The 22,676-nt window shown below is 37.4% G+C and overlaps 1 protein-coding gene across 1 annotated transcript in view; it reads left to right on the top strand.

The window, feature by feature from the left end:
• The window catches only part of LOC135205165 (polycomb protein Sfmbt-like), a 46,293-nt gene extending 23,617 nt beyond the window's left edge, over window positions 1-22,676 (top strand). The window contains 12 exon segments of the mRNA XM_064235529.1: window positions 107-352; window positions 634-751; window positions 1,474-1,726; window positions 1,973-1,989; window positions 2,725-2,897; window positions 5,591-5,821; window positions 6,337-6,571; window positions 8,351-8,587; window positions 9,923-10,113; window positions 10,298-10,438; window positions 10,441-11,001; window positions 12,225-22,676. Coding sequence (XP_064091599.1) covers window positions 107-352; window positions 634-751; window positions 1,474-1,726; window positions 1,973-1,989; window positions 2,725-2,897; window positions 5,591-5,821; window positions 6,337-6,571; window positions 8,351-8,587; window positions 9,923-10,113; window positions 10,298-10,438; window positions 10,441-11,001; window positions 12,225-12,404 — 2,583 coding nt within the window. The 3' untranslated portion in view covers window positions 12,405-22,676.

A 22,676-nucleotide genomic window follows, 5' to 3' on the forward strand; every position in this document is an offset into this window, starting at 1 on the left:
GGGAGTAGAAATTCAAGTGTGATCCAGTTAAAAGGGTTTATGCTGTCAATAAATGTTTTTGTGTAACTGCCGGGTGCACGATTCTACGTTCTCTTTGTCGTTACAGGTCGTCAGTAAACCTGCTTCCACGACGCTAATCGTAAAGCCTGCCTCACCTTTGATTCCATCCCCATCCAAACCCAGTCCGGCTGTGCTGCAACCACAGCCTGTTGTTCCGCAGGAGGAGACAGTGTCTCCTTCGTATCTGCCCCCAGCGGAATCCACTGTGGACCTGGAGGGAAGCTTCCAGTGGTGTGAGTCTTACTTGAAGGATCCCAACTTCATGGCTGTACCTGTCAGCTGCTTTAAGCATGTAAGTATCTAAACACTGGTGAAGTGAAGTATGCAGAAACTGCAATATTCATAAATGAAATATATATGAATGTGTGTGTGTGTGTGTTTAGCCTGGATCTGCAGATTTGGTCCATATTAATTATTGTTTTAATTATTTTTATAGTTCTATGTTTACATGCTCTTTGCACAAGTAAGGTTTAGAGTATACTACTGGAAGTATTGTGAAATCAAGAAAGGGGATCCATGAGTCCACTGTAAACTGTATTGTATTTTACATTAGATTTTAATCTTGTATTTCAGGCCCCCATGTCGGAGTGCTGGGAGCAGATGAGCCCAGGGATGAAGGTTGAGGTTGCCTGTGGGGAAGAAGCTGTCACGAAAGATGCATTTTGGGTAGCTACTGTCATATCAATTGCAGGTATGTCTCGTCGGTGGATTGATGTGGTATTGCTCGAGTGTTGACTTCCTTTAGTACAGTATGGTACCACCCTAGTTGGAAGTTTATAGATTTTTTCTTGTTTAATAAGAGATCTTTCTGTATTACACTTTACCTCCTTTTACTTCTTCCTAATGAACGCCATAATATATTCTTTGGAAGCTTGTATTTCATGTCAGTGGCTCCTTTGATATGCTTGTTCCTTATGAGTATGGTTCATCTTTGAATGATAATAATAATGTCAGTGTTGTTACACCAGGCTGCCTTAAGGGAAAGATATACTACTTAGTGCTTTCTTGATATGGAATGTGCATTTGTTGTAATGTATACATTAATTGTGTAGCTTCATAGAACATACTTTTCACAATGTGTTTGCAACTTGGTAATCTCAGCATGATTAAATTATTTTTGTCCTTTTGTCAAGCCAGCTGCTACCACTAGAGGCATATTATTGCTTGATTTATGAGAATGAAAACTCAGAAAATATCTTTAGCATCTAGTGTATATTTTGTTATACATTTTTTTTTATATAAGATCCAGGGTGTTCAAGGCTGAAAAACTAAATGAAAATTGCTTCATATAACGGAAGTTCATCTTAAGGGTTTAATGTCTGGGCAATTTTGATTTATTTTCTCTGCTGAATTTTTATCAATTGCACATTCCATGCTCTTTAAATTTGATGCCACTGATTTCAACATTTGCAGGTTACAAAGCAAAGCTAAGGTTTGAGGGCTTTGTCGAAGATCACTCCAAGGACTTCTTTGTCGACCTGTGTTCAGAGGAGGTCCACCCTGTCGGCTGGTGCGCCACACAGGGCAGGCCATTGATACCCCCTCGTACCATCCAACATAAATACAGAGACTGGAAGGAATTTCTGATGAAGAGACTGACTGGTGCCAGGACACTCCCGACTAATTTTATGTCCCGTGTCGTGGAAAGTCAGAAGTCTCGCTTCAGGTAAGCCTTTCTCTTGTTTTGAATATGAATGAAGCTTTGATTTGATGTTGAGTGTTCAAAGACTTGAGAATTCTCAAGAATTCTAACAGTGAGACTAATGAATTGGTTTTGATACGTCTGGCCAGCTTGGAACTTTGTGGTTTTCTCAAATAGTAGTGAGAATTCTTTAGTATTGAAAAATAAATATGAAGGAACATAGTGAAAATTAAATAGTTTACCCCGCTCAATACTTGTTTATTTCAACAGACCTGGTGGCCCTGAATGTGGGGGGGGGGGGAAAAATATAAAAATGGGTTTGTGGGACAAGAACCCGAATTCGCCTTCAAATGAGGGAGGTAACGCTACCGCTAACGGAAAGTCGTGGGGCAAAAACCAAGAATTGCACTTCTGAAATACCGCACGGGTGCTACCACCCCGTATGACTAATGGTAAGTACGTTTATGGCCACAGAAATAAATGATTGAGGTTGAGAAGTAAAACTTGAACGCAGTAACTGGGGCGAATCCTCATTCATCGTGGTTTCTATGTTGGCCTCAGAATATTCTCTCCACTTGTTTTTTGGCTTGCTTTCTAAAATAATGGGCGGTTCCCATGTTCTCCCTTTTGCTCATCAAGAATTGTCCGTTCACATTTCAGAACTTCCCATATCTGCGTCGATTTCTAGCCCAGAACATGGGACACTTCAGGAATGAAATTGGGACCTTTCCCGATTTTTTTTTTTTTTTTTGGGAAACCAACTCAGCGAATGAATATTGGACCTTTTTTTTTTTTTTTTTTTTTTTTTTTTTTTTTTTTTTTTTTTTTTTTTTTTAGTTCAATCACCATAGTAAAGCACCATTAGTATTTTTTTTTTATTAAGTGTAAAACTTGATTTTTTTTTTTTCCCCAAGGATTTTGGTGTCATGAAGATGCCCCCATAATCCATCCAGTTGGTTGGTCTAGAGAAAGTTGGTGTATGTTCAAATAGTTGCAAGTTCAGTCCTTCTAACCACGAGAAGGTGGTATCCGCGAAGTCCTAACGATGCCAAATGATGCCCCTCCTGAGTTGTTTGTGTCCCCTCCTACGCCTAGTTTCGTTCGTAATTCCAAACTCGCTTTCTCCAATGGAATGAAGTTAGAAGCCATAGACCCCTTGAATTTATCTGCAATATGTGTTGCTACTGTAATGAAGGTATGGATTTTTTTTTTTTCTTTGATAAAAGTGGTGGGCTAATAATTTAGAGTAATATTTCATATTATGTATTGTTATTCTGTCATCCCAATTTAATAGTATACATACCTTTGACAACTTTTCCACATTCATTAGGTGTATACTGATCCTCATCTATACCCTTTATCCCTGACTTCTGAGCTTCCCTGGTCACTGGAATGCTAATTCTTATTTATTATTTCCATGACTGATTGTTCTCCCCATTTCGTGTCACGTGCAAACAATATATGTCTCTTAAAAACTTTATCAATTTCCTAGTTTCTGGACATTATAATCTCTTAGAAGAGAATGTAGTCATGATTACCTTCAGTATATAATGCTTTGAGAACAGTTCTTTGTGAGGTGCTGATCTTCTTTTCTAATTATTTAGATACTTAGAAGTATATCATGATAAAGGGGAAAAAAACTGCTTTGCAATGACATTAAAGTCTAGTGAACTGAGTGAAATATTGCTTTCACAGCTCTTTCCAAATTGCAAAAGCCTACTTTTTGTTTCAGAGACAGTGCAAGCATGTTTGTTGGCAATAACTCTGTAACGAACACTCATATCGGAACGAGATTTTGCTATAGTGTATTACACCCAGCGCCATAATTTATAAGGGTATTGTGAATCACTAATCGTAAAGAATAAAGACACTTGTCCTTGTACCAAGAGGCAAAACCTCGATTAGCCAGAAATGGATACGAACACAACAGTAAAAAGCTCCGCCTACCCTCTCCCCCCACCTCCACTGCCACCCCGTCCTTCTTCCTTCCCTCACTTTCCCTTCTCTCTCTCTCTCTCTCTCTCTCTTCTCTCTCTCTCTCTCTCTCTCTCTCTGAAAGTGGCTTCAGTTTAAACTTATTTCGAATGATTTTTCTATATCTATCTATCTATATATATATATGTCTATCTATCTAATAATATACATTGTTGTATATATCTAACAATCCAGTCGGTTGTTAGCTGGCAGTTGACTGATTTATTTATGCATTAATCCGCTCATCTCTCTCTCTCTCTCTCTCTCTCTCTCTCTCTCTCTCTCTCTCTCTCTCTCTCTCTCTCTCTCTCTCTCTCAGAAGTTACTTCAGTTTAGACATATCTTGTACGATTTTTTCTATATCTATCTAATATGGTTTACATTGGTGTATATATCTAATGATTCACTCGGTTGTTAGCTGCCAGTTGACTGATTTATTTATGCACTGATCCGCTCATCTCTCTCTCTCTCTCTCTCTCTCTCTCTCTCTCTCTCTCTCTCTCTCTCTCTCTCTCTCTCTCTGTGGTAGTGGTACCTACTATAAATTGTTATTAGGGTGAGAGATATCTGAATGTACAGTGGAGCAGTAAAATGATAGACACTATGATTTATGGTAAAGCGACTGTTATATGTGCATCGGTATAATCAAGGGTTTAACTTTAATGAATGTCTGGTAGAGAGGCTCAATTTTTATTTGTAACACAGAGTAACTATAACCAGTTACCTATTCAAACCAATCTGAAGGCAATTGGCAGCTTTTTAATGGCTTTTAAAGTTGAAAAGTTGCGGGACAAATGAATTTCTGCAACCGTGCCGACAGTTACTTTCCGTGGTGGCCATCTCCTCTTCACCTTCGTAATACAAGTACTATATTGCCGATACCCTGTGCCCAAATGAGGATTATGAAGACCATAAATCATAGTGTCTATTGTTTTAGTGTATCGTTTTACTGCTCCACCATACATTCAGATATCTCTCACTCTAATAACCATTTACAGTAGGTACCACTACCACAGAGAGAGATGAGTGGATCAGTGCATAAATAAATCAGTCAACTGGCAGCTAACAACTGAGTGAATCGTTAGATATATACAACAATGTATATATTATTAAATAGATAGATATATAAATAGATAGATAGATAGAAAAATCATACAAAATAAGTTTAAACTGAAGCAACTTTCAGAGAGAGAGAGAGAGAGAGAGAGAAGGGAAGGAAGAAGGACGGGGGTGGCAGTGGAGGTAGGGGAAGAGGGTAGGCGGAGCTTTTTACTGTTGTGTTCGTATCCATTTCTGGCTAATCGAGGTTTTGCCTCCTGGTGCAGGGACAAGTGTCTTTATTCTTTACAATTAGTGATTCACAATACCCTTATAAATTACGGCACTGGGTGTAATACACTATAGCCAAATCTCGTTCTGATATGAGCGTTCGTTACAAAGTTATTGCCAAACAACATGCTTGCACTGTCTCTGAAACCCATAGTAGTGGTTAACAAATATTACCTGCTGAAATTTGTTCCAATACGTACACAAGCCTACACTTTCTTATATGGGGTATTCCACACTTCGCTTCGGCTGTTATTAAATCGTCTGAAAAACAAAATCTTACTGGTTGGAATACTCTCTTCCCTTGCGTTAGCAGCATTTCTAGCGTTCTCTTCCTAACTGAGTCATCGCTTTTATTTGTTCATACTGCTCTCTGTTCTTTGTGATTGAGAGCACACACTCCCTGTGCCTTGTGAGTGTCAGGCTGCATTTGCACAGATTACTCGATGTGAAAGTGTAGGATCATGTGGTAGGAAAAATAAAATTTTTTTAAATTTGGTAATTTAGTAATACATTTTTTAGCTTTTTACTGATGCTTCTTTCAGTTGAAATGTAATGACTTATATTCTACAATGTTCTGTGTTTCAGGTCTTATACAACAATTACCTCATGATAAGAATAGACAGTTATGAGTCGGACAATACATGTTCAGATTGGTTCTGTTACCATGCAACGTCTCCCTGTATATTCCCCGCCGGATACTGCGAGATGAATCTAATCAACTTGACACCTCCAAGAGGCTACGAAGGCCAGTTCTCCTGGTACAACTACCTTACTAAAACGCAAGCAAGAGCTGCACCCCCTGCCCTTTTCAACAGAGTAAGCATGATGAATTAAAAGCGAGACTTACTCTGTTGCAACATATGTGCTGCATGTACAGTTTATGCCTCTTAAATTAATTTTTAGGGTGGCACAACACAGTATTTCATGAGCCTTTTTATGGTTATTGGTATTTACTCAAGTTTCAAGCTAATTTAAGAATTTTAAACATCTAACTTACCTGGTAGTTATATATATATAGCTTAAGTCCCTAAGCTATATATATAACTACCAGGTAAGTATGTTCAAAAATGTATTTTATTATGAAAATATCATTTTTAAACATCTAACTTACCTGGTAGTTATATATATAGCTTAGGGATTTAAGCTATATATATAACTACCAGGTAAGTATGTTCAAAAATTTATTTTATTATGAAAATATCATTTTTCATTTTACAAATTTATCAAAACTATAGACAAACTCACTGCCTCTTCATCTGCACGCCTGCAGATATTTTGGATTGCTTTGTAAATATTTCGGATTGCTTTATATTTATTTGTCTGAACTACAGGACGTCACAAACCCCGGGTTTGAGGAAGGCATGGCGCTGGAATCGGCTGACTTGATGGATCCGAGACTAGTTTGTGTGGCAACAGTGAAGCAGGTGAAAGGGAGATTATTGAAGGTCCATTTTGATGGCTGGGAGAGCGACTTCGACCAGTGGATTGACTGCCAGTCGCCTGACATCTACCCTGTTGGGTGGTGTGATATGTCTGGGTACAGACTGGAAGGACCAAAATCTGAAGGTGAGGAACTTTCACGTCCTTTGAGGATGAGTGTAAATCAGTTTTTAGGGTTCCTCGATGATTGCTGATGTTTGCACTCCAGAAAAGAAGCAGGTTGAACTGGTAAAAGGCCCACAGGTAAGGTGTCGTAGAGTGGTATCTCTGTAATGTAAAACTGTTTAGCAAGGTTTGGTGGATGTCCCCAGGAATGTCGCAAGAATTGTTGTTTTGAATTTATTCGTATTATTATTATTACTATCATCATTGTCATCATCCAGGAGTTGAAACCTATTCATATAGAACAAGCCCACCGGAGCCATTGACTTGAAATTCAAGCTTGCAAAAGAATGTGATGTTCAATTTAGGGATGCACCGATACCAACTTTTAAAAGCCGATACCGATACCATTACCTGTTACCTCCATATTACCGTTATTTAGGAGAATATATATTGTTACTAAAATAATTGATGATAGCGATAGACACAACCATAGTTAATTAAAATTAGGAATATAATAATAAATTGTTAAATACACTGAACAGTTTTTAAATGATATACAATGAACCAATGTACAATGATATGCCTATACGTATATAGTTTTTTTTGGTGGGCTTTGTTAATATATACAGGCAATCGCCAGTTTATGACCGTTATGGCTTACGACATTCCGAGGTTACGACACTTTCCAATTATATTCATCTGAAATTATTTACAGATTTATGACACACATTCTGGGGTTATGCCGCTTACGACACCAATCCGAGGGAAGAAATGTGACTTCAAAAAGGCAAAATAATCAATATTTTACAGGTTTTATTTATGAAAAACACTAAACGTGCAGTTTACATAGTTTTCAATACAACCAAAGTATTAAAAAGCAAGGTTTTCTTAGGATTTTTTTAAGAGTTCCGGCTTACAGCACGTCTCAAGAACAGAACCCTTTCGTATACCGGGGACTGCCTGTACATTTTAGGAAGCCTAGAGGGGTTTTAAATTCCTATACTACGACGAAAGTACTGGCTGGTATCGGCCAGAAATTCACCGATGCCGTTACCACAAAAACTAGCCGATACCACTGATACCGATACTCGGGCGCATCCCTAGTTCGTTTGCAAGAAGAGATCAGTTATTAGAAAAGAGATTTAAAGATTAATTAATGAATAGATGAAACTGAAATATAAAATTAGGAGATTTGCACCAGGGTTGTACACAATGCGTTGCATCTTCACTCGGACCTTTGAGTTCCAGTTGTACACCATCCTTAGGGAGACTTTCACCGTCCAGTGGTGTGGTGAGGAATAAAGGACCTGTGGAACTGGAAAGTTTGACAGTGAGGTACATTTACTGTATATTGGTGTTGCCATGATTGTCAGTGTAAAATGACTATTGTTATCCTCATTTTATTTTATTTTTTTTCCTAATAATTTTATCCTATATGTTGGTATATATTTTGTTCATTATCCATTGACATTATCATTATACATTTTTCCCTGGCTTTTTTAGAGTTTAGAATATCTTGTCTCTTATTTTACCTTGCAGTTATATTTCGTAAATGCAAATGCTCATAGTTCATGAAAAATATAAAGGTGTGCACCAAATTTTTCATTGATTTAGCATGTACTGTATTGTCATGACAAATCTCTCATTTACACATTGGCGTCGTTTCACGTCTTGATCTTAGGGTTCGATACGTGATTTTCCCGAAGAACTATGACCATGTCGAACAAGTGACTTGACTTGTGCTTCATTTGTTTATTTCGCTTCTTATTTATACCCTTGTGCTTTCTCTTCCTCCTTCAGTCTTAACACCACTTGCTCCAAAGAGAAAGGTCAAAGGAGCCGGAAAATTTGGGAAAACGGGGAAAAGAGGACGTCCCGCTCTTAAGAAAGTGGGGAGAGGGATCGGAGTTCCTGTCACGACGCCCACGTCAGCGCCGGCTGTAAGCCATAAGCGAAGGGGGAGACCACCCAAAGATAGAAATCTGTATGGAACAGAAGGCTTTACTGAACCTTCCATGCAGCACCAAACTAGAACTGGTAATGAACTGCATGCCGCTTTTTTTTTTTTTTCTAACTGAAGGACATTTTGCTCTTCTTCACTTCCATGAAGTACTTTATATTTCCTATGAAAATAGTGTCATTAGATTTATCTGTCAGCCATTGTAAGTTGGATGTGCATATACAACACTGTCACGAATGCAAAAGCGCAGCCTTACCGTGGCATTATGGTAGGTCTTTTGTCTGGCCTGTGTGCAGACAAGCAACTTACAAGAAAAAGAGGTGCTTTTGTGACTGGTTGATCAGTATCTGGTGGCTCCTTTCATCAAAGTAATGTCAACATATACCATTGTAATTCATTATTGATTATCAGACCTGAATACTCTCAGTATGGTTGTTCCTGTGTAAGCATACTTAACTCTTCTTGTAACCCTGTCCATGATCTACAAATTTAGATCAATTTCCTGACTTTTTGTAAGGAAGATTACGAATGCTTGACATGGTAAAGGAAACTAGTTTTTTAGTGACAGACAGGGGAGGTTGTGAGCAGAGACATTTGTTGTATCTTGTAATGGTATCCAAAGCATGTTTCAACTGAGAGGGAAAGTAAGTGAATGAATGGTACTGCTTAGTGTTTTGTCCAGTTATTAAGGGAAGTAATTACTGCATTAATAAAGGCATTTAGCCAGACTGCTAAGTCACATTACTGATTGCCGGACACAGTTAAGGAAGTTGGACATGTAGGTGTTAAGAAACAGATGAGATTGAGAAAGAGTAAAAGATAAGTGGATTTTATCCCAGGGTTAGGAGGACATTGTGAATAGATTTCAGTGAGACTTCTCCCCTAGGGGAGCCCTAGAATGGACACCAAAAAATATTAAGTACAAGGCACCAGCGTGGTATGTAAGACATCCTAAAGTGTACCCCCATAAGGAGAACTAAGTGGTGTTTAACACAACATTCCTTAATTGGACTAAATTGCCATAATTTTCCCTTACAGTATCATTGGGCTCTGTTGGCCTGGAAATGTTTAGTTCAATGGGTCGTTTGATCTGTTCTTAGTTTCTTTCCTCAGTTGGGTGTTGTCCCCCTCCTTAATTGTCATAAGTAGAACATGTAAAGGGAGATGCTTTGGTTTATTGTTAAGGAATATACAAGCCGATTTGATAGTTTTTGTATGATTATAGTTTTACAGCTATATGTTTGTTACCTATTGATTTATGTTAGTTTATGGCAAAAACATAAAATTTCCTAGCAAACTTATTTTTATTCTTTGGAGGGTTGTTTATGTGATGCCTTGATTTTTATTTGTTTTATATATGGGTAGTAACCTTATGAGAGTGTGAGTTATGTAAAGGTACCATGCTATTACAGAAATGTCGGAGTCTGTCGACGAGAATTCCGACGTTGGTAGAGGACGTCGTGGTTTTAATAAAAGAGATGCTAGACGGTCGCCCGTAGCTCAACCACTGCATCGAGTATTGCGAAGACACTTCCTGTCAGAACGACTAGAGCCAAGACCTTACCAGCCCAAGACAGCCTGTCCGATGAGGACGAAGGATCAGGTAAGTTTTACTTTGGTAGTTGTAGCAGAAAGCAATTTATTGCTTTAAGGATACGACCTGACCAAAGTATAACGATGTGGCTGATAATTTGGTTTTTTGTTGCTTCGGTGAAAGACGTCACTAAAACTTTGACGAGATGTAAGTGTCTAAGGGAAGGTGAATAACAAATTCTTTCCAATTTCAGATGAAACCTCTTCTGGGGTTGCATCCCTGGATGGCAATGAAAGCTCGCGAGAGCCTTGGGATCTTGATGCAGACTCCTCCAACCCCCCAACTACTGCCAGTCTGCCGTCGCTTCCTCAGCTTCCTAACCAAGAAGTCCCTGACCATAGTGAGTTAGAGTCCTCGTGTTTAGGAGATATCAAGGTCCAAGAATTTACCGATTTAGAGATTCAGTCAACGCTGCTGAATGATCACAGAATAGGAGAATCGCCGTCGCTCACAGAGTTAGAAGAGGACGTCATTAAAAACGAGGATGAAGATTTGCTGGGTGGTTCGTACGTCGAAAGTGACCTCCCGTTGGCCAATGAAAAGTGTGATATCAGTGTAGAGCCTAGTAAAAGCAAGACTTTGCCAGGAACGTCCAACCCTCCGGCGGCGGCTGCGGCGGCAGCAGCGGCAGTTGCGCAGTCACCGGCTGTGAAGAATGGCATGTTCCAGCAAGCAATAAGTACCTCACAGTCTCCTGTCGTGTCATCCACAGCTGTCTCCAGTACAAATAATACCCTTCATGAACAGTCTCAGAGTGTGTTGTATATTCCTAGATTAATCGATGGTTCAGTGAAAGACGGATCAAAGGTGCAACCGAAACTGTGGAGTCCACATGATGTGGCAGAGTTTTTGAGGACCAATGACTGTGGTGCTTATTGCGACAACTTTATCATGCAAGTAAGTGTCTCTGTTTGTTGTGAAGTTTGCAGTAGCCTTAGTTGATATACAGATGTACATTCATATTTAAAATACTATTAGAAGTAGGTGCTCATTTAGGGAATAGAACCTATTTGGAATTCCTGTTGATTGTGAAGGTGCTGATATACTTAGTTCTTACAAGGTTTTCTTTCATGTATGATTTATTCATTTTTAGTGGTACGTTGTACCTGTTACTCAGATGATTTAGGACAAGGGATTGGGAAATCTGGATATGCTAGAAAAAGCCAAGGAATAAAATACTATTGTGGTTTTATTCAAGTGTTGACAGTGAAATTTTAGCATCCGTCAACATGGTTTTTTTTATATGCATTTCCTTATGATATTTAACTACAACTAAGCTTAGCTAGCCTAAAGTTTAAGTAACATTATATGTAGCAAACAGGGTAAGAAACACAGTATACATAGTAACTAAGAGTATGATAAAAGTATGATAAAGCAAACAGTTCAAAGTGCCAAGTAAAGAAAAATTAAGGCCTTGGCTTCACCGGTAAATCATTGATACTAATTGTTCCTGTAAGGCACAGCCAATGGGAATGTTGTCTGAGCCAGGAATGAATGTTTGTAAGGCTGTGTGTCATGAACAATGTCCACATCATCAATATAAGCTGATAAATGTTGCAAATGTGGTGTGGTTTTTACTCAAAGCTTAGACAAGTTGAACATCATGGATTGTCTTCAAATCTGTATACTGTTAGTTCAGTAGGTTAGTTTGGCTGTCGTCCAGCATGTGGAATTTGGTATTTATGGTTTTAACACGAATGATTAAATGGAAAATTGATCTACAGTATTAAGATTTTGGCAGCCTTCTGTGTAAACTGGTTTATTATTATTATAAAAGATTAGTGTATCCAGACCTCTGAGCCTAACAACGGCTCTTCTCGGGCTGGTTAACAACACAACTTGGATAAATATGAAATCTCAGGAAATCTAAAAGAAAGCTTTACAGTCGGGAAACCTATAAAGACCTAGACCATAAATAATACACAGGGGCCAGGACTTGAAACCTGTTAGTAGCCTAAGGTCCCTGATGTGCTCATCTTCACAGTGGATTATCTTCTTCACATTCTAAACTTTGCGATTCACGGTGAACTGTATTCATACTATCATGAAGGGGGGGGGGGGGGGGAGTGATTGATATATACATACATATGCTCGGTATTAATTTGTGTGTGCATTTGCAGAACATTGCAGGGTCGAAGTTACTAACTCTAACCCAAAATGAAATAATGAAGCTTACTACGATGAAAGTTGGCCCATCCCTCAAGATTCACGACTTAGTTCAACAGCTACTAGCCCTCGTCAACCCGGCGCAGGCGCGCTATCAAGCGACGTTAATGAAGAGGGGACTCTCCTTCACGTGAAATTTAAAAAAGTATCTCTAATGAATATTCTTTTTAATCGGAGGAGGGTTAGTATGTGTCACGAGTGCTCGCAAGGGAAGGAGATGTCTACTACTACTACTACTAGAGTACATTGTGGTCCTTATCATTATGTAGACTTGTAAGTAACTAATAATAGATAACCTTGTCAAGGTGTACGAGCCTCTTAGCACCTTTACGGCTGTCAGTGCTAAAGTGCCGCCTCTGAGTTGAAATTTCTCCAAAGGATTCGAGATTTGAGACATATTTTGGTACCGCTGATGTATAGGTTTTGTTATGGTAAATGTATCTAGCTACCGCTGAATTCATTGTGCTCCTGTCACCATAGCATTCACATAGCTAGTAATTTTGTACATAAAATTTTTATTTATTGCAACAAATATGATCGGCCTTAATCATTGATCCTTTTTTTATACCTCATCTTTGTGCAGTTGTATAATTTGTATATAGTATGAGAATACACAAGCCAGAGGTGACGCAGTTATCTTCCCACCTTATTAGAGTAGTTGAATAAGGTAAGGTTGATGATCATTGTAGAGGTTCCTTGGCCATTTCTTCTGCAAGGAATGCCCCCATGTGTATAGAAGCATCTTGCTGGTGGGTAATTGAAGTGTTTCATGAAAAGTCATAATAGGTATTAGTTGACTGCATCTGATTGCAGTCGTTCATTTTGTTAAACAGTTTGTGATAGATTGTAATGTGACTTAGATAACTTTGGGAGCCTGTGCCACTGAGAGGGAGAGAGAGAGAGAGCGTTTGGGGCTGAAACTGTTAAAAAAACAATGTCAGGCAGGTTTCACATTACAGGTAATGTGTGTGTATTTATATGTATGTGTAGGAGGTTAATTTCATTACTATCATTATAATTTTAGATTGCTGCTATTTCAAGACCTGTGTAACGTAACTTCAGATTTGCCTGGGGTACTATAGCAAAATTTTGCTATTCTTACACTCATTATGATTTGGAAATACAACTCGGGGTAATGGGGACAGTTACGGAACTTTACGGAGTGTGCCAAGAATGGAACTATTAAAAGGAGTTGGAGTTTGTTGGACAGACATTGGTACTCCCATGTAAAGTAATTGTATGCAAGTAATTCTTAGCAACTATGCATAGGACTAAATTAAATATATATTATATATATATATATAGAAATATATATATTGATATTTTTCTTTGCCATATACTGTCTTAAGTAGTGATAGAAGTATGAAGCAGTATTACGAACGTACCAAAAATGAAAGACAGTAGCATATGCAAGCTTTGTCTGTTCAGATGCTGTGTGAGTGGGGATGGCGACCCAGTGAACATTGCAGAATGTTGTTGAATTAAGTAATACAGCTGTTGATATGAAGTAGGGTTCTATTAATGTCATATAAAGGTGCATTTTATGTGGTAACAGTATCCTAAATTGATAATTTCTGGCTATATAGTGCGCAGGGACAATATTAATCATTACAGCTTTGGATATCCAAGAAGGAACATCAGAACATCAGACTTCTTTTATGAACTCATTTGCTCAGTGCTCAAGCCTCATTGATATTGGTTTTGCGTCCTGTGGATACAGACATGGAATATTTTTGTTGAATTTTTCCAGTGTGATGAAACTCCTAAAGAGAATGTAGTGCTGATGCATCTTTTACAGGGCTATACACATCAAGCTGGTTTGTTTTGTAGAACAAACATGCAGTTGGAAATGATTACTGTGTGCAAGTCCAAATTGTGCAGCAGGTCACCTGAGATGTTCGAGTGATGCATCTTGTAGTGGGATAATTTAAGAAATGATTTTCTTTCTTGATTGGTCAAATCATTTTTATTTGCATTTATGAAATTTTAGAAATAAGTCCCAGAGTATCCATATCTTTATTTTGTGTTACTGAGTTAAACAAAGTTGAAAAACCTTGTAAAGTTGCAGTGGTTGTATATACAACTGTTTATATACTACTGGTTATTCATACCAGCATCCTTTATTATATTTTTTATTTCTGTTAGTGATTGTTCCTTTGCGTATCCATGGCAATTGGGAGATGTGTGGATTTTTGTTTCCAATTAGGTTTTTTATGTTACATAAATTCATTACATTGCTTTACATGTGCTTTTATTTCTAGAGAGTAGGTTATAATCTCAAACAAGCGCTTTGTTTATATACTGCTTTGTAATGACAAGTTTTTTGCCGAAACATTCACTGAACATCTTAAGACATTCAAGTCCTCTGTCTTTCTGTCACATTATTTTACCATTCCATTCATATGATCAGTGAAAAGAGCATTGCTATTAGAGACAAACCAAGATTTTTCACGAGTCTTATTGTCAGTAGTATATACTATTATGTAGCTCACTCATTCAAGGTATTCGTATTACCTTTCTTCAGTCTTGCTATCAAGCTATCAACCCTCTCCTAACAATTATTTCATAGTGCTACTGACTGCAAGGTTTTTCCTCCTGTCGCACCTTTCAAACCTTTGGCCAAGCACTTATTATAATTTCAATTCACTGGTTGCTAGAGTGCTATTATCAACAAACAGGCAGTCGTATAGGCACATGAACAGCTGGCTGAATAAGAAAAACAAAAAGCTCTTCAAACTTCTCTCTTTTTTTTCTTATCAAGTTATTGCCTTGAAAATTTGTGGTTTGTAATTATTAGCCCGATCTCTTTATCAGAGCATCTTGTTCCTTCATCACCGAGAGGAATTTCCTGTGAGATTTCTCTCCAGAACTTACATTTTGAGGGTTTAGCATCTTAAGAGACCCTTACAATGCTTCAGAAGTTTTGTTTGGGGCCTTTGCCTTTTGAGTGCTTTCTCTAGTATTTACTGCAAAACAGTAAGAATGAGAAGTTACATGGTTTTTATTTTTATATAATTCCTTAAAGTAAAGGGTTAACCAAAGACCACTGAAGTATTTTGTGCGGCAGGAAAAATATTAAAAATCAGGGTGGGGACGCACGGGAAGTTCTGCTGCGTAACCTCAGTTCTAGGGAGATGCCACCAGAAAGGTGTTAGCTAGTAGGATTCAACACCAGAGGTGGAGGTGCAACTTAAATTTGTGTGTGTGTAAAACTTTAAAAAAAAAAATGCATTCATTCAGTATTTCTAAGCATTCAAGTCATAAATGCAGCGCCTCAGCGGCGTGGTTGGTATGATATTGATGTCCCACCTCGGTGGTCGCGGGTTCGATTCTCGGCCATTCCACTGAGGAGTGAGAGATGTGTATTTATGGTGATAGAAGTTCACTCTCGACGTGGTTCGGAAGTCACGTAAAGCCGTTGGTCCCGTTGCTGAATAACCACTGGTTCCATGCAATGTAAAAGCACCTGCAAACAACCAAAAACAAACAAGTCATAAATGCAGAATATGATTTTGAAATTGTTTAGACAGAATAGTGTTATTATGAAGTAGTGTATATAATTGTCCAAGAAGTATTTTATTCTCCAGAATTGATAAAAGCACATGTGAGATAAAAGTTTGTATGTAAAAAATCAATGTTTGAAAAGTTTAGTTTTTAATACATTTTCCTTTGAACGTACTGACCACGAAATGCATTTAATTTATGGTTGACTTTTAGGTTATTATGCAGTGCTACCCCACTTTTCCACGCTTCACTTTGTTGCAGATATTTGTGGAATATATTTTTCACGTTTCCGCAGGAACTCTCCAATTCGCAAATTTTTCTATGGGCCGTATGTAAAATTATCAATAATTCACTTATTGTTTCATAATAGGTAGTGAACTGTTAAACTAGACAGTTATAAGTATTATAGTTTAAGGGGTAGTTCATGGTATTTGGTAGTTGAAAGTATTTTAGAGAGGTTTTCCATTTTCCTGCAAAAAAAGTGGGGTAGCGCTGTAAATTGAACCTAACAAGATGGCCGAAAGGTAGACACTTCCGAACTTCGCTTTCATAAGACTTACACTTTATAGTTCTATTTTCTTTATAGAGTTCATTCATTTTTTCCCCCATGTTAGTTTTAAAGCACTGCATCAAAAGTATTATTACTAAAATTTTCAAGTTGTGTAGATTGATTGTCCCTTAGTTTAATGGCGTCTCGGAGCTTTTTCGTTTCGAAGGAAAGGTTTACATGCACAAAAAGTGTTGCGTTGTTTGGTGGAGTGGTACATGTAAAGGATTTCTATAGGCCCAGGTGTTTTGGCCCTTCATCCGTTCTAAATCAATGAAGATAGGCCTCATTTTTATTTGTAAGTTAACCCACAGGGTGTGGTGGGGGAGGGAAGGCAGTTTCAAACATTGGCATTAGTAGCCACTTGCCTTTTCCTGGATTTGGTGGCATACTAGACACAGGTACGTGTTGGGTGCATCCCCATTTCAGCGTGGTATATTCAGGGATATTGTTTCACTGATTATATATGTGTATTTTATTTTATTTTTGAAGGTAGAGCACCAGATTTAAAATTATTTTAACTTTTCCACGCTCCAACAACTGAGCTAGTCACCCCCAAGTTGCTAAGCCACCAAAATGTGTGTGCAAACTGTTGGGCCCTGTTAGGTTGTTTCACCAACAGTATCCATTCGCAAAAGTCAAATAGTGCAGTTGCATTTAAAAGAACATTTCTGATTTCATCCAGTCATACTGTAGGTATTATCATATTATTTGGTCTTAAGATATGAACTGTGCAATCATTTGCATCGCCACTGGTAATATTTACATTCTGAGAATCATCAGCACTTGCATTTTACAGATGCCATCATAGTTGGGTTCCCAAATAACCGATTTTTCAATGGGTAATACTGTTGGGAAGTTGGGGGCAAAATTAGCCCACAGAAATGACCATCAGGGAGGCCTCACATTTGCACATATGACCCCGGGGGTGAATTGATTTATTTGAGGCAAGCCATGTTGTGGTCATTATTGGTTTTAGCACAGCTTTCTTAATTTTGGAAAATACCCTGGATTATACCAAGCATTAAGATCGTTTTTGTCAGTGGTCTCGGGGCAAGTTAGTAATGTTTTTATTGAATATGATGTAAGGTGACATTTGATGAGAATCTCATTGTTTGTAGTTGTAGGTGTTAATGTATGAGAGAACTAATCCATTAAAGAAAATCAAATTCCCTTTCGACTAACATTAGCTCCATATTACATACAATGTGACTTACATGGAACATTTAGAACAATATCAGCTTTGACTGCATATAAGACTAAACTTTTCCTTGCCTGGTTACTGCCTTATGCTTTTTTATGCTTGGTATACTCCAGCAGGAACAGTCACATTTCGCATCATTATTAGTTATTTGAACTTATTTTTGGTCATATAAAGGTAATTATGAAGCACAACGCAAAAAATCAAGGTTAAAGTTGGATAGGTCTGGTATACTTGAAAAGTTTGATTGATGTTAGTATACATCCTTAAAGGAGTCTGATATTTTATGTAGTCTTGGTGTTTCGCCCACTAGTCTGCACAGTTCTGGGGACACCTGTTCGTTGGTGATTTTAGTTTCTCGTTGCATCAAGTGCTTCATCAATCACGGCTTGTTTATAGGCGAGATTTTCTTAGTTCTTTTTGTCCCAGTACGTTAGCCTGTTATGAATTTGAAATTGAGGTCTGCGTTCATAACGTTATCGTAGGTAGTTACGTTTCGTTATTTTCCATGTAAAACTTTATTTGCAATTATCATCTCAACATTTGTTTTGTTCATGAATGACATGTGAGATTGTGTGAGGAGAATGCTCTGCAATATTTGTAAAGTTTTCATATACCGGTGAGTATATATTATTTTTGTTTATCATATGTTTGTACATTTTTTGTAAATGTCAGTGATCTGTAAATATGGTTGAGTGACTTGTACATTTACTTACACTTTCATTCTTTAATTAAATGCATGTTTCTTTTAGCTCATGTAGAGAATAAGATGTAATTTTGCTTTTTTACATTTTCACAGTCAGTATAAGACTTCAGAGTGAAATGTAGATAACTGTACCATTTTTCATATATTGATCTTCATCATCACCCTCATTGTGGTTCGAGTCAAACTGCATCGTGTTTGCAGAGTGGCTTAAAATGTTCTCAATCAAAGTGCACCTTGGTACTGTCTACCAGTATTTGACATAGCAGTTGAAGCGCAGTGTTCTGGTTGTCGTGAATCTGGCCGTTACTTCTGGTAACACGTTGGATTTTAGATCTTTTTCCGTGGTAAGATGACATGTTTTCTAGTCTCGGGTGTTTTTTTGTGTATGTAAACCTTCAGGAATATATCTATTCAAGAAGATAAATTGATTGAATTCCTGGTAACGCTTCCTGCCATTGTGTACTAATACTTGTTCTTTTTCTCTGATGTATAGTTCATTATGAATCAAAATTTTATGTCTTATTTTCTCAAAATAAAGATATCTTTGTTTCAAGTTCATTTTTCATGGTTATGTGAAGGCCATTAGTTGTTTTAAGTGAAAGCTTAGATATTGCTCCTTATTTTTATTTTTATTCAGCTCTATAAGCAAAGTTTTCTGGTTGAACTACTTTGATCATAATTCTAGGATTATAATTTTAATGGTCCAGCTGATCTTCTTAAGCTTTTCTTGTTTACTAAAATGCTTCTGTGTTTTTATATTCCACCTTTATTTTGTTATCTTCAGTCCAAAGCTCCCATTCCATTTCATTTGCAGCCCACTGTTCCCCTGTTGTTGATCATTTGGCACCAAAGTTGTATACAGTTATCATGAGCAGTTGTCTTGGAGGAAGTATTCTTAAGCATTAGGTAGCGATAGACCATCTAGACCACTTGTGAGTTTGTGTTCCTGGCTTCTGGCGTCGTTAATGACCCCTTGCCTAGTGTATGCAGTTGTTAAGTTACAATCGATTGAATCCCGTATAAGGCCGTCAAGTTGCAACCCAATGCCTCTGTACTTGGCTGTTAAGTTATAGCATTGTCTCGTGTATGTGACCGTCACGCTCCATTGCCTCTGTTCTTGGTCATTAAGTTACAGTCCATTGCCCATGTACATGGTCATTCAGTTGTGACTCGGTGCATTGTGTACACGGTTGCTTAGTTATGACCTTGGTTATTATAAATCATTTTAGCGTTGCTTGTAAAAATTTTATTTGGAAAAGGTAATACTAACAATCATTCAAGCAAAAACTAAATAAAAGCAGGAATTGCATAGAACAGAAGATATAAGGACACATGAGAAGGAGTATAATATTTATTTTAGATTCAAGTGAAGCATGAAAAAGGCAGCAAGGTTCAAAGCTGTCATTACAAGGCGTGGCTCTTTACTCTACTTTGTGCCCAACAATAAATGGAAACTCTTAAAGAAGGATGAACCTTCGTTATTGAAACTCGTAAAGAAGAATGAACCTGTATACCCTTAAGCATTGAGAAAAATGCACAAATGCTTTTGGGTGATTATAATGTTGAATGGAGTCAAGAATGTTTTTGAAATTTTATGCCACTTAGGATAAATGCTCCTTTCTCTTAAGCCTAGAGCACACTGTTCTTACAGAATTTTATTGAGTAGAAGTGAATGTAAAAATTAGTAGAGGGGAAAAGAAGATAGCATAGAAGAAATAAGCAGTATATCACAATAAGTAACAGGAACAACAAAAATCATGAAGCCTGCAGACCTGGAAGTGGTTGGAAAGCTTTTGAAAGAGCACTCTACTTTCCTCGTCACATGCAGTAAAAAAAAAAAAGCGCCTCAGTGACATGGTTGGTTTGGTGTTTGCTTCTCACCTCGGTGGTCACAGGTTCGATTCTAGGCCATTCCATTGAGGAGTGAGAGATGTGTATTTTTGCTGATAGAAGTTCACTCTCGACGTGGTTCGGAAGTCACGTAAAGCTGTTGGTCCCGTTGCTGAATAACCTCTGGTTCCATGCAACGTAAAAACACCATACAAACAAACATGCAGTCAAAATATCATTGGTTTCATTTGAAATACAGAAGACTATTTTTGTACATTCAGATTAGAATAAAAAATAAAAAAAACAGTTAAAATAGAGAGTTCAAAATTACTCGGGGTGAGCTCATAGGTTGGACTTTAGACGATGTGTTATTCTGTCACCAGTGAAACAAAGGATTAATAGGTCTCTTATTATACCTAGTAAAACACTGGAAGTATGAACTTAAGATTTCTCACAAAATGGGAAATAGTAAAAACAAGACGTATTTCTCCCTGTTTCAGTTGGTCGCACTGTGACTCAATCCACTTACAGGCAATGTAGGTCCACTGAAAGTTTTAACATTATGGGATGGGCCAAACTTTATCCTGCAGCAAATGGTGTTAGTTTTGAAAATACTGATAAGGCGCTATTTGAATGGCTTCTGCTAACAATGAAGAGTAAAAGTTAGGAATGATTGTCATTAAGTTTCATTTACTGTACTTATAAATTCCAAGACAAGGTACTGGGTTAAAGTTGTGTATTCCTGGTTTTGTTTCAGGAAATCTGATGTATTTAGTTAAGACTGGAATCTGCTTGGAGTTCTCAGAACTTAATGTCTGCTTTAAAAATTGACAAGTGGGTTTGTGTTTGCTTGTACGATTGTCCAGAGGTATTCGCTCTTGAACACTTGTATAGACTCAAGCACTGTATTTAGCTTTGTGGAAAAATTGCAGTGAATTTCAAGACACTTATTTTGTGGGAAAACTTTTTTGTTGTCACAGCTAACAAATAGACTTGAGAATAGGGATATATATTCGTTGAAATAAATAGGCTAATGCATTGTGACTATAAAATTATCGTTGATCAACAGTATTATTAAAGTTATTTAACCAGGTTACATGAAAAATGAGAGGCAGATGGAAAATCAGATTGGTCCAAGTACCTTCAGATATTTGTTGTGCTAAGCACACTTTGGACTTTATTTTCATGTGATGGCCAAATCACTATAATTAATTGTCATGCTTATGACCAAGTGACGACTGAAGGAGCGATAACTGTAGATGTAATGACGGGAGACAAGCAAGTGAACATGATAACCAAAGCTGAAAGGACTCTCCTGAAAGATCTATCAAGTTAGGAATCTCAGGTTCATATGTCGTTGAAGTGCGGTGAATTAGTCTTCTGTTGCTTGTACATACAATATACACCAGTTAGCATAAATTGGTATGAAACACAGCGTGGGTATTCTTTGTCAGCTGATCTAGAATTCACTAGGATGTGAGATCGTTTATTAGACTTTTGAATACGTCCACTTTTTGTTGAAACGTACACACTATTTATCAGCTGTGTTTTAGGGCAACAAGGCAGGTTTGAGTACTGAATGTGATTGGCTGATGAAGTGCTTGTACAAATGTGCTGGTATTAATATTTTTAGAATCCTGTAATACACCATCAGTGTAGTAGTCTCATATTTTTTTTTCCAGTCCTTGATTATCTGTGTATTTAAAATCCTTTCTGTGAAAAGGATTCGGTAGTTCCTTTTGAAAAGTCTTGTTGGAGGGCCTTAGGATTGTGGTTTCATTTTTGTTTTGTTCTGTGTGTACAGAAGTTGACCTTCATACCTGACAGACCCAAAATGGAAGCAGTGGGTTGAGAATGATTTTTGTTTGCATGTCATCATACATAAATAGAATTCTCTCTCTCTCTCTCTCTCTCTCTCTCTCTCTCTCTCTCTCTCTCTCTCTCTCTCTCTCTCTCTCTCTCTCTCTGTTCCCCTTTTCAAGAACTTATCAATATTGCTTTGTTTTATAGATTTATAATAATAGTGATTTTTGTTTTTGTGTAGAACTGCTTTATATTATAATATAATAGGTGTTTACATGCAAGAGAGAGGGCATTCTTCTGTTATGGTCATATAAGATTGAAGTCTGGTACCCATATGTTTTGTAATGCAATGATTACAAGGAAACTCTTGTTGCCATTCTAGTTTTGGGGTCGTTCAGTTGTTATGTATTGGAATTGAGAAGCTTGTTATCCATGTTTTGTGAGCACTGCAATGGCTGTAAACGATTTCTCTCTTCATTTTCATTTATTGTCTCTACCTTGATGTGTTCTGAGCAGTTTGTTGTCTTTAAAAGTGCCTTTTTAACAAAGGTGTTTAGAAAAATGAGTACTATCTCCTCTGGGCTTACTTTTAAGTAGTCTTTTTAATTGTTTTTTATGAATGGAATTTTATTTATTTATTATTTCTATTTCTTGAAATGATGTTAATTCATTGTGTTTATTGAACTGCTAACTGCCATAGACTAAAATGTAATGTAAACACTCGCACTTGACGTGTTTGCAAACCTACAGTTGCATGCGTACATTATTGTACAACAAAATCATTTATACAGTAAAACTGGAATAATAAACATACA

Source organism: Macrobrachium nipponense, chromosome 48 (genome assembly GCF_015104395.2).
Source record: "Macrobrachium nipponense isolate FS-2020 chromosome 48, ASM1510439v2, whole genome shotgun sequence".
Lineage (NCBI taxonomy): Eukaryota > Metazoa > Arthropoda > Malacostraca > Decapoda > Palaemonidae > Macrobrachium > Macrobrachium nipponense.